This window comes from Rhinopithecus roxellana, chromosome 13, assembly GCF_007565055.1.
Source record: "Rhinopithecus roxellana isolate Shanxi Qingling chromosome 13, ASM756505v1, whole genome shotgun sequence".
Lineage (NCBI taxonomy): Eukaryota > Metazoa > Chordata > Mammalia > Primates > Cercopithecidae > Rhinopithecus > Rhinopithecus roxellana.
In genome coordinates, this window is record NC_044561.1 from 120,079,074 (window position 1) to 120,090,269 (window position 11,196).

Below are 11,196 nucleotides of genomic sequence, written 5' to 3' on the forward strand. Positions count from 1 at the left end.
GCTGGTAGCTGTGCCAATAGAAAAGGGCTACTTGGGGGCCAGGCATGTCCAACACAGCGGCTCCACCTTCCCTTTTAGCATGTGTACGGTAATAAAGAAATGGGCAACATGGCACAGCTCAGGCAGAGAACTCGCCTGTATAATAAAAGATGGGGGTGGGGGTGCCCAGAGATTCATACCCTATGCCAACAGCACACCTGCATCCAACCAGTTTTTCACACCCTGTGTAGATCAGACAGCACCTCCTCACCAGCTCATCTATAAAACCCCCTGCAGATCTGCTGGAGCACCGCAGATCCAGCAACCCATTTTTCCAGGACCCCTCTCGTAACAGAGAGGTATTCTCTTTCTTTCAACTGCTAAATTTCTGCTCTTCAACTCACTCTTTGTGGGTCCATGTCCTTGATCTCCATGACCATGAGACAACGAACCGCGGGTGTTCCCCCAGACAAGGATGCTTCTCCACTGCGTTCCCTGCCTCGGTGGCTGCCAGGTCCTGTGCCAAGCAGTTGGAGAATGCTCACCACGGCTTCCACCCTGGCTACCGTTTTCACTGGCCCAGCTGGTTTTGGTCGCCTTCTCACTTCCAGGTTTCTTGCTTCCACTCTTGCCCTCTATGGTTTTCTGCCAGCAACCAATGCAACTCTTTCAAAACAATCAGGTGTCACCCTGTTAAAAACCCTGAGTCCCATTAAGAACAAAACCCAACCTTGTAACAGGGCCCCAGGATCCGGCCCTGCCTCTCCCATCGCATGTTCTGCTCCTCCTCCTTGCTCACTGATGCCAGCCACACTGGCCTTGCTGTCAGGGATGTTCCTTCCTCACCAACTTTGCACACCACAGCCTGCCTGGGATATACTCCCTTTATCTCCCGTGTTTCTAGTTTTCCTTCACATCTTCACTCATCATGGTCTGAAACTGCCTTATTTTACGTTCCCCAGGAAAGTAAGCTTCATGTTCCCCTCTATTAGATCTCCAGTGCCTGGCACATAGTGAGTACTAGTGTATTACTCACGCTGCTAATAAAGACATACCCGAGACCGGGTACTTTATAAAGGAGAAGTTTAATTACTCACAGTTGAGCATGGCTGGGGACGCCTCGGGAAACTTACAATCATGGCAGATGGGGAAACAAACACATCATTCTTCACATGGCAGCAGGAAGTGCCAAACGAGGGAAAAGCCCCTTATAAAACCATCAGATCTCATGAGAACTCACTATCACGAGAACTGCATGGAGGTAGCCGCCCCCAGGATTAAATTACCTCCCACTGGGTCTCTCCCGTGTCATGTGGGGATTATAGGAATTCAAGATAAGATTTGGGTGGGGACACAGTCAAACCATATCAGCTAGGGCTTTGCTGATTTAATGCACATAAGCCAACCATACCCCACAAAGTAGGTACTAGCCTTATAGTACATGTGAGGAAACTGAGGAATGGGGCATCTCATTCATGTTGGGAATATTAATTGAAAAACTTGTCAGCTCCTGTGGTCCTTGGAGTTCCTTGAAAATAATGTTATATGCCAATACTTATTATAGTACTGTGAAGATGCACCATATCCCGTATCTCTTTTGTCAGTGGAAAGAACACAGATTTGGAGCCAAGTAAAAGTACCTTTTGCCAACTGTGACGTCTAGGACAAGTTCCCACCTTTTGGGGCCAGTTTCTCCATCTATAAAATGAGGACAACGCCTAACTTAAGAGTTATTTTAGATCCAATATAAAAATTCCCAGCCCAATGCCTGACATGCAGTAAGCAGGCAATGATATTATTTTTCCTCTCTACTAGTCACAACTACCCAGGAAGGGAAGTTTTCACCATTCCTGGCCATCTACCCCATGCTGGACACTTGGGGAGTGCTGACTGTGATGAATGAAACAAACAGGGTACTGGTCCTACTATTACAGAATGTTTGCCTCGTAAGAACAGGCACTGACTGTATCATCTCTCAACACAACGGAATGAAGCTAGGAATGAGTAACAAAAGAAAAACTGGAACATTCACAAATGTGTGGAAATTAACAGATTTCTAAACAATCAAGTGGTCAAAAAAGAAATCACAAGGGAAATTAGAAAATACTTTGAGATGAATGAAAACAAAAACATAAAATAGCAAAACTGAGAGTGTGTGATGAAAAGTGTGCAGAGAGAAATTCACAGCTGTAAATGTCTATATTAAGAAACAAGACAGTAACTATGTGAGGTGATGGGAGGTAATTAGCTCACTGTAGTCATCATTTCATGATGTATATCAAAACATCACACTATTTTTTACTTTTTTATAAAAATAAATTTTCTTACAAAAGAACAGGCGCTATGTCTGTCTGGCTCACCATTGCACCCAATACCCAACAGGGTGCCCAACATAAAAGGTACCCAACATAAAAGGTACTCAAAATATGTTTGTTAATTGGAGTTTACAAGGAAGAAAGGTATTTTATTATACTTCCCTTCCATTCCCACCCACACATAGCTTCTTCTAAGAAAAGAAATTGAGGCTGGGCAAGGTTAAAAGCTAGCTCCTGGTACCTTTGCATCCACACTCAGCTTACCTGTACCTTAAACCAGACTTCATCAAACTTCAGTCTTCACAAGTCACTTCACCATTTTTGCTCTACCTACTTATACCTGTGACAGAAATCAACTCAGTTTGCTTACCTGTATACACTTAAAAGGAACTTTATATCAATCACTTGTCTTAGAAGGTAACCACAAAAATACAAAGCAATAAAAATAAAAACAATGTTAACATGAATTTCAGTTGCCTGAAAGCTGTAAGTCTGCTTTTTTAAAAGAGAAATTGGAGTTAAGCAGATTTTTCATTTTTTGATCATGACCCTGAAAGAGAAATACATTTGACATCAAAACTCAGTATATATCCTTGTCTACATATACATGTGAAAGTTTCATAAAACAATACACTGATATTTTCTATGCTGCAATTCTATTTCATTTTTAAAAATGCTGGTTGTATCCCATTAAACTGGTTTCAAAATAAACATATCATGTACACAACAAAGAAAACACTGGATTAGAGGGCCAGTAAGCTCAGTGAGTATCACCGAGACTTCATCCTTGTCTCACAAGGACTAAAAAGAGAGTAACATTCTCATTATGTGGTTCAACGCCACACCCATATATCTGAGACATACATGTCACAATCTGGGAGAAGCCTGTCCTAGGTTTACTTTAAATACCCAATTCTGCCTAGAACATGACTTAGACACATAGTAAGCTCAAGTAGAGTGAAGTGCAGATGATAATGACACCACAGGCACGATCACACACCACTTAAAAATATCTTAATACCTTTACTTAGATCTCATCTCATACTTTTAGCATTTCTTCAAATTTACTTTGAAAAAAAGAGCTTCACTGTGTGTGGCTGTCATACACATTTTTCTACCCAACCATGGACCTCTTTCTTCCTCTCAGGCGCACTTCATCTAATTTTTTTAGCACTGGCCTGGCCTTTTTGGAAGAGGTGGAGTAGCTCTTCAGAAAGGCTTCAAATACAGTTTCAGTATTGGGATGGGTACTGAGGAAGGCCTTCTCCAGGACATAGAGGTCTACTCCCTTATCCTCTGGAAGTGCCGAAATGAAACTCAGCCCAAAGTCTATGAGGACAATGTTCAGCTGTTCCAGGGGGGGTTTCAGGAGCATGTTGGAGGTGGTGAGATCACCATGAATGAGGTCTTCATCGTGCATTCGAGCCAAAACCTGCCCAATTGTCTTGGCTAAGTTGGAGAGACTTTGGGGAGTTTTTTCAGTCTCCATAGTAGACTGAATATAATCTCGAACAGTCACTGAGCCTTCAATTTCTTCCATATATAAGCAGTTGGAAGCATAGTCCACAAAAAAGACAACTGGGGCAGATATTCCTGAAATCAAGACATAAGTGGTTATTGGGTTGGATTTTTTTTTTAATGGATAAACTTAATTTTCAAAGATTAAGCCAGTTTTTCCATCTATATCTACTTATTTCAGGACGATATAGGAATGCTACAGGAAATGGTATAACTGAATGGAATATTCCCCTGCTCATGCCCCCTGCAGGACTATACATGGGACCACCCCACAGCTAAACTGAGGAGGCCATAGCTTCCTCCTTCCTTCCAAACCACCCTTTCTCACTTAACTTCATTTCTCACACTCACTCTCTAAAAAACAAAACAAAGGCCGGGTGTGGTGGCTCATGCCTGTAATCCCAGCACTTTGGGAGGCTGAGGCGGGCGGATCACTTGAGGTTAGAAGTTCAAGACCAGCCTGGCCAACAGGGTGAAACCCCATGTCTACTAAAAATACAAAAATTAGCAGAGCGTGGTGGTATGCACCCATAGTCCCAGCTACTCGGGAGGCTGAGGCAGGAGAATAGCTCGAACTCAGGGGGTGGAGGTTGCAGTAAGCCGAGACTGCGCCACTGCAGCACTCCAGCCTGGGTGACAAAGTGAGAGAGACACTGTCTCAAAATACAAAAACAAACAGCAAGGCACTGCCCAGTCAGAGCAGTTTCTACTGATGAGGACACAAACAGGAGGCCAAGCAGTGTGCTGGCTTCGAGGTTCATCTTCATAGTCAGAGAGGACAGGGTTCAAATCCCAGCTCCTTTTCTTATTAGTTGTCCAATCTAATCTTAAAATTACATTAACTTCTGGGCCAAGGCAGGTGGATCACGAGGTCAGGAGATCGAGACCATCCTGGCTAACATGGTGAAACCCCGTGTCTACCAAAAATACAAAATATTAGCCAGGCGTGGTGGCGGGCGCCTGTAGTCCCAGCTACTCTGGAGGCTGAGGCAGGAGAATGGTGTGAACCCAGAAGGCAGAGCTTGCAGTGAGCCAAGATTGGCCACTGCACTCCAGCCTGGGCGACACAGCGAGACTCCGTCTCAAAAAAAAAAAAAAAAAAAATACATTAACTTCTCTAAGCCTCAGTTTCTGCTACTATACAAGGAACAACAGCTCCAATAAACTCAAATGAATTTTTAATGAAAGTCGACCAGGCTCAGTATACTTTTGTAGAAACTGAGAGATGTATCAATGGGGATACAGTAATAAACAAGCCAGCTATAATACAATCTCTGCTTAACGAAACATATCATAAGAGGCTGAAAACAGAAATATGAACACACAAATAACTTCATGAAATATTCAGTCTCTGAAAGGGCAGTAATGTGTCTGCTTGTTGGCTACTGAATGTACCCCCTGCTAGATCTTCCAGCACTTAACAATGTCCTGGCAGCCACAAGTACCTTAAAAAGACTAATAAAAGAAAGAAAGGCAAGAAGCGTAAAAGTAAAAAGCCAGTACTTCTGAGTCAGAGGCATACGGAGCTGAGGGCCTGGACCGGCCACTTAGTAGCCGTGTAACCTTGGGCAAGTTACTTCTCTCTGACTGTCACTTTCTCATCTGAGGACAAGGTTGATGGCGCTGGCGCACAATAATGAAAAAATAAATAGGCAATTTAATGAAATCCGACACTTATTGAGCACTATGTGCCAGGCACACATTCGAACATAATACATTGCACACACACCTCCTCTAATGGTCACAACATCCCTATGACATGGATATTGCTACTATGTCTCCCATTTTACAGGTGAGAAAACCGAAGTCGAGAGGCTAAACAACTTGTTGAAAGGCTACATAAGAGGCAGCAGAGTTATTATTTCAACCCAGACAGCCTGGCTCCAGTGGGGCAAGTACTTGTAATTACATGTTTCTTAAAACTAATAAATGAAAAGATAATGATCGAAAATTGAAACGGGCCGGGCGCGGTGGCTCAAGCCTGTAATCCCAGCACTTTGGGAGGCCGAGACCGGCGGATCACGAGGTCAGGAGATCGAGACCATCCTGGCTAACACGGTGAAACCCCGTCTCTACTAAAAATACAAAAAAACTAGCCCGGCGAGGTGGCAGGCGCCTGTAGTCCCAGCTACTCCGGAGGCTGGGCCAGGAGAATGGCGTAAACCCGGGAGGAGGAGCTTGCAGTGAGCTGAGATCCGGCCACTGCACTCCAGCCCGGGCGACAGAGCAAGACTCCGTCTCAAAAAAAAAAAGAAAAAAAAAAAAAAAAAGAAAATTGAAACGAGTCAAATGGGGAAATCAAGGCTCAGGGAAGTTAAACATGTTCAACGTTGAATAATAATGACAGCGTCCAAATATGAACCTGGTAGAACGCCCCAAGGACAAACGCTTGACGCTGCAAGGCCACGTGGTTTCTTAAGACTTAACGAATGAAGAAAGGGATGAAAGAATAACACTTTCGAAAGGCCAGCCACGGCAGAAGGCATAGAAGGAGAAACTGAGGCAAATCGAGGCTCGGAGCGCAGGAGAGTCCCTCACCCGCCTAGGCCCCAGAGCCTCGGGGCCGCCCACGCCAGGATCCGGGCCCACCTTACCCGCGCGGCGGCAGCGGAGGAGAGCCCGCGCTTCCTGCACCGTCCGCCGCCGGCCAAGCCGCGCCTCCAGCGCCGGGTGCCGGTAGCCCTTGGGGAAGCGGTGCTTGATCACCGCCGCGCGGTCCTGGAAGCGGCCGCGGAACACGCGCGCCTCGGCGCCCTGCTTCACCAGCTCCAGGCCGCTCAAGAAGCGGCTGCTTCGCTCCTGGGCCGCGGCCAGAGCCTCAGCCTCCGGCGCGGGGTCCTCGCCATCGTCCGGGGCAGCACCTCTGGCCGCCGCCATGACTGTGCTCGGCGCTACAGCTCCGACCGACCAGCTCTCTCTGAAAACTGTCGCGATGCTTCGGCTCGCTTCGGAAATCCTGGTACTTCTTCGGTTACCCGAACGCTTCCGCCCCGGACACTTCCGGCCTGTGAGTCGTTACGCCTCCCAACCTTTCGGCTCTCTGAAGCCTTGGGTTCCCTGCCGGAAGGGCTCTTGTAGCCCCGCCTTCCACCTCTTCGGCCATCTCCGTACACGTTCGGCAACTCTCGGTAAGTGGCCCTTCCCGACTCCTTGGCTCTCCGGAAATCTTCGGTGACTCCCGCAACCGGCTTTGGGAGACCACCTCCCAGTTGGTCGTCTCTTTCCGGAAAACTTCGGCTGCTCTCGAGAAAAACGTCGGACGCTCTTTGCTCACTTAAGGAGTCTCCTCCTGGACAGGTGCACCCTCTAGTAGTGTCTTTTTGGAACACCTCTTCCCCTGAATCCTAAATTCCCCCCAAAATGTACTCATACTAGTCAGTGTCGGAAGGGTCAGACAATGAACCTTGTTTCCGACATCTTCTTAAGTGCTAGGATAACTACCATTTAGTGCATTCAGAAGAAATAAGATTAAATGATGAAAATCCTTACAGAAAAGAAAATTGAGACTCAGAGAGGGCAGTGGGGGTGGTGGGATGGGCGGGGAGTGGGGGCTGGGGAATCCAGGAAAGTTTTCCGGAGACAGAAACTAAACTGAATTGGGAGGAATTAAACATTTTCAGTTTCAACCTGTTTCATTACAAAGTTAATAACACAGGCTGTAGCAAATTCTTACAGTACGGAACTTTGCGCGCACACACACATATAAATAAACTGCCCATCCTCATGACACCGCTGGCCGTTAGTTTCTTTCCAGAATTTTCTTTTATTCAGTGCGCACACTCATATCATTGTGGCCTTTTTTCTAACATAAATGACATCACACTGTAGGTTCTTTTGCAACTTGCTTTTCATTTTCCTAAACAATTTATCTCGGACTATATTCCATATCAGTACATACAGAACTACCACATCCTTCTACTTGGTCAGGCAGTTTCTTGTTGCTAAGCAGTTGTTTCCAGTTTGTTGTTTTTCAGAAAAACACTTTACTTACTATTGCCACTTTATTATAAAAGATAGTATAAAAGATAAAAATGAACAGCCAGATGAAGAGGTACATAAGGAAAATTAAAAATTGTACGTATTTATCATGAGCAACATGTTTTGAAATATGTATACATTGTGGAGTGGCTAAATCCAGCTAGTTAATGTTACCTAACATACTCATCATTTTGGGGGTGAGGACACTTAAAATCTATTATCTTAGCACATTTTTCAAGAATACAACCCATTGTTATTATCTATAGTCACCATGTTGTGCAATAGATTTCATGAATGTTTCCTCCTAACTGAAATTTTGTGTCCTTTGACCAACATCTCAAAATCCTCCCAATCTCCCTCCCCCTGCCCCAGCGCCTGGTAACCACCATTCTACTCTGCTTGCATGAGTTCAACTTTTCTTACCTTCCTCATATAAATGAGATCATGGGATATTTGTTTTTCCGTGCCTGGCTTATTTCATTTAACACAGTGTCCTCCAGTTCCATCCATATTGCTGTAAATGACAGCATTCCATTCTTTTTAAAGGCTGAGTAGTAGTATTCCATTGTGTATATAAATGTACCACATTTGTATCCATTCATTTATTGATGGACACTTAGATTGAGAATTGCGAATGATGCTGCAATTAACATGGGAATGCAGACATCTCTTCAATATACTGATTTTGTTTCCTTTGGTTATGTACCCAGTAGTAGGGTTGCTGGATCATAGGGTAGTTCTATTTTTAATTTTTTGAAGAACCTCCATACTGTTTTCCATAATGTCTGTACTAATTTACATTTCTATTAACGGGGTACAAGTGTTCCCTTTTCTTCACGTCCTTGCCAACACTTTTTATCTTTCTTATGTTTTGTAATAGCCATTCTAACAGGTCAGAGGTGATAGCTCATTGTGGGTTTAATTTGCATTTCTCTGATGATTAGTGATGTTGAGCATTTGTTAAACATGCCCGTCGTCCATTTGTATGTCTTCTTTTGAGAAATATTTCTTTTGATCTTCTGCCCACTCTTAATTCAGGTTTTGTCCTTTCTTACTATTGGATTGGATTCCTTATATATTTGGATGTTAACCCCTTATCAGATGTGTGGTTTGCAAACATTTTCTCCCTTTCAGTAGTTTGTCTTTTCACTCTTTTTTCTTTTTTCTTGACTGGTCAGAAGCATTTTAGTTTGATGCAATTCCATTTGTCTATTTTCACTTTTGCTGCCTGTGTTTTGAGGGTCATACACAAAAAATCATTGCTCAGACCAATGCCATGGCATTTTGTCCCTGTTTTCTTATAAGAGTTTTATAGTTTTGCCTCTTACATTAGACTAAAGTCTAATCCATTTTGAGTTGATTTTTGCATATGATGTAAGATAAGGGTCTAATTTCTTTCACATGAATACCCCAGTTGTCCCAACAGCGTTTATAGAAAAGACTGTCCTTTCTCCATTACGTGTTCTTGGCACATTTGATGAAAATCAATTGACTATAAGTGTGTGGATTTATTTCTGGGCTCTGTATTCTGTTCCATTGGTCTATGTGCCTGTTTTTATGCTGGTGGCATGCTGTTTTGATTACTATAACTTTGTAGTATATTTTGAAGTCAGGTAATGTGATGCCTCCAGCTTTGTTCTTTTTGCTCAAGATTGCTTTGACTATATGGAATCTATTATGATTCTATATAAATTCTAGAATTTTTTACTTCTACAAAAAATGTCATTGGAATGTTGATAGGAATTACATGGAATCTGCAGGACATTTTAACAACATTACTCCTCCAGTTTTGTTTCTTTTTTTTTTGTCTCATAAACAGTGCTGCAGGAGCAGGCTTATCCAGCCATCTTTGCACACATGAATGAGTGTTTCTGAGGACATCTTTCTACAAGTGATATCGCTGGGTTGTAGGTGACAAGCACTTTGAAACTCGGCTCCTCAGCCAAACTACCCTTCCAGAGTTTTGTGCCTATTTATGCTTCAGTCAAACTCATGTCTCATTTTCTCATATCTTCATCTTCATTGAGTTTTTCAGGTGCTGGAAAGCTCAGTCAGGGGGTGGAGTGGGAGGGTGCTCAGATTCCAGGCAGCGAGAACAGACACAGGGTAGGGTTGGGTTGGACAAGAACCAGCAGCTCCACATGGCTAGAGCAAGTTGGCACTGGGAACAGGCAGGGAGCTGAAAGAACAAGGACAGTGGCCTGGTCCCAGAGGATTTTTCTTGCTGGAAGAGAGGTGCTGTGAGCCTGGGGTGACTGCACCAAGCATGGTCCTTTGAGACCTTGACCTCTGGCTGCCAAATATGCAGCTGAGCTCTGGGTGGAATAGCCAAGCAGTAAAGGGGAGGGAGGCTTCTACTTTTTAGCCCTTTCTGAGCCTGAAAGAGAATCTATGGCCTCTTCCTCACTTCCCACCCATCAGCACCAGATGCCCATTCATTCATTTATTCACTAATTCATTTAGTAAATATTTATTGAGTAACTACTATAGGCCAGGCACTGTGCTAGCCCCTGAGGACAGAGCTGTAAAGAAAATAGAGAATCATTATTACTGCCTTCAAGGAGTTTATATTCTAGTGGGTGGAAACCGACAATAAACAAATAAGGAAAACGTGTCATTGACAGGGGCTAGCAGGAGATAAATCAAGCAGGGAAAGGGGATGGGAAAGATGACATGCATCTGGGCTTGCCAGGGACAGCCCCAGTTTTTGCCTGTTACCCTGGAATAACTATCATTAGTGCCCCTGCCTTTTTTTTGAGATGGAGTCTCACTCTGTTTTCCAAGCTAGAGTGCAGTGGCATGATCTTGGCTCACTGCAACCTCAACCTCCCGGGTTCAAGTGATTCTCGGACCTCAGCCTCCTGAGTAGCTGGGACTACAGGTGTGTGCCACCATGCCTGACTAATTTGTTTGTATTTTTAGTAGAGATGGGGTTTCACCGTGTTGGATAGACTGGTCTTGAACTCCTGACCTCAGGTGATCCGCCTGCCTCGGCCTCCCAAAATGCTGGGATTATTGGCATGAGCCACCACACCCAGCCTAGTGTCCCCTCTTTACTCTCAAAAGCATCCAATTTTGGATGATACAATATATGGTTACCCTATGAGTAGTAGAGTGGGGTGGGAGGGAATGATTCAGTTTTATTTTATTTTATTTTTTATTTTCATTTTAATTGAGACAGCATCTTGCTCTGTTGCCCAGGCTGCAGTGCAGTGATGCAACCTCCTGGGGCTCAAGCAGTCAATCCTCCTACCTCAGCCTCCTGAGTATCTGGGACCACAGGAATGTGCCACCACTTGCAGCCAATTGTTATCATTTTTTGTAGAGACAGGGTCTCCCGATGTAGTGCAGGCTGGTTACGAACTCCTGGCCTGAAGTGATCCTCTTGTCTTGGCCTCCCTCCCAA

The 11,196-nt window shown here is 44.3% G+C and overlaps 1 protein-coding gene across 1 annotated transcript; it reads right to left on the minus strand.

Moving 5' to 3' along the window:
• Positions 1-1,048: 1,048 nt before the first annotated feature.
• TP53RK (TP53 regulating kinase) lies at positions 1,049-6,955 on the minus strand. Its single transcript, XM_010384167.2, has 2 exons — positions 6,407-6,955; positions 1,049-3,887 (listed from the first exon to the last, which is right to left on the minus strand). Exons 1-2 carry the CDS (start codon positions 6,687-6,689, stop codon positions 3,409-3,411), a joined length of 762 nt encoding a protein of 253 aa, XP_010382469.2. The 5' UTR covers positions 6,690-6,955; the 3' UTR covers positions 1,049-3,408.
• Positions 6,956-11,196: the final 4,241 nt, after the last annotated feature.

What these genes read in the sequence shown, in the direction of transcription:
- TP53RK (XM_010384167.2), bottom strand. Translation starts at nt 6,689, where the DNA reads ATGGCGGCGGCCAGAGGTGCTGCCCCGGACGATGGCGAGGACCCCGCG. An exon ending in CCTCCGCTGCCGCCGCGCGG is followed by an intron (nt 3,888 to 6,406) that starts GTAAGGTGGGCC and finishes TCTTGATTTCAG; the next exon opens with GAATATCTGCCCCAGTTGTC.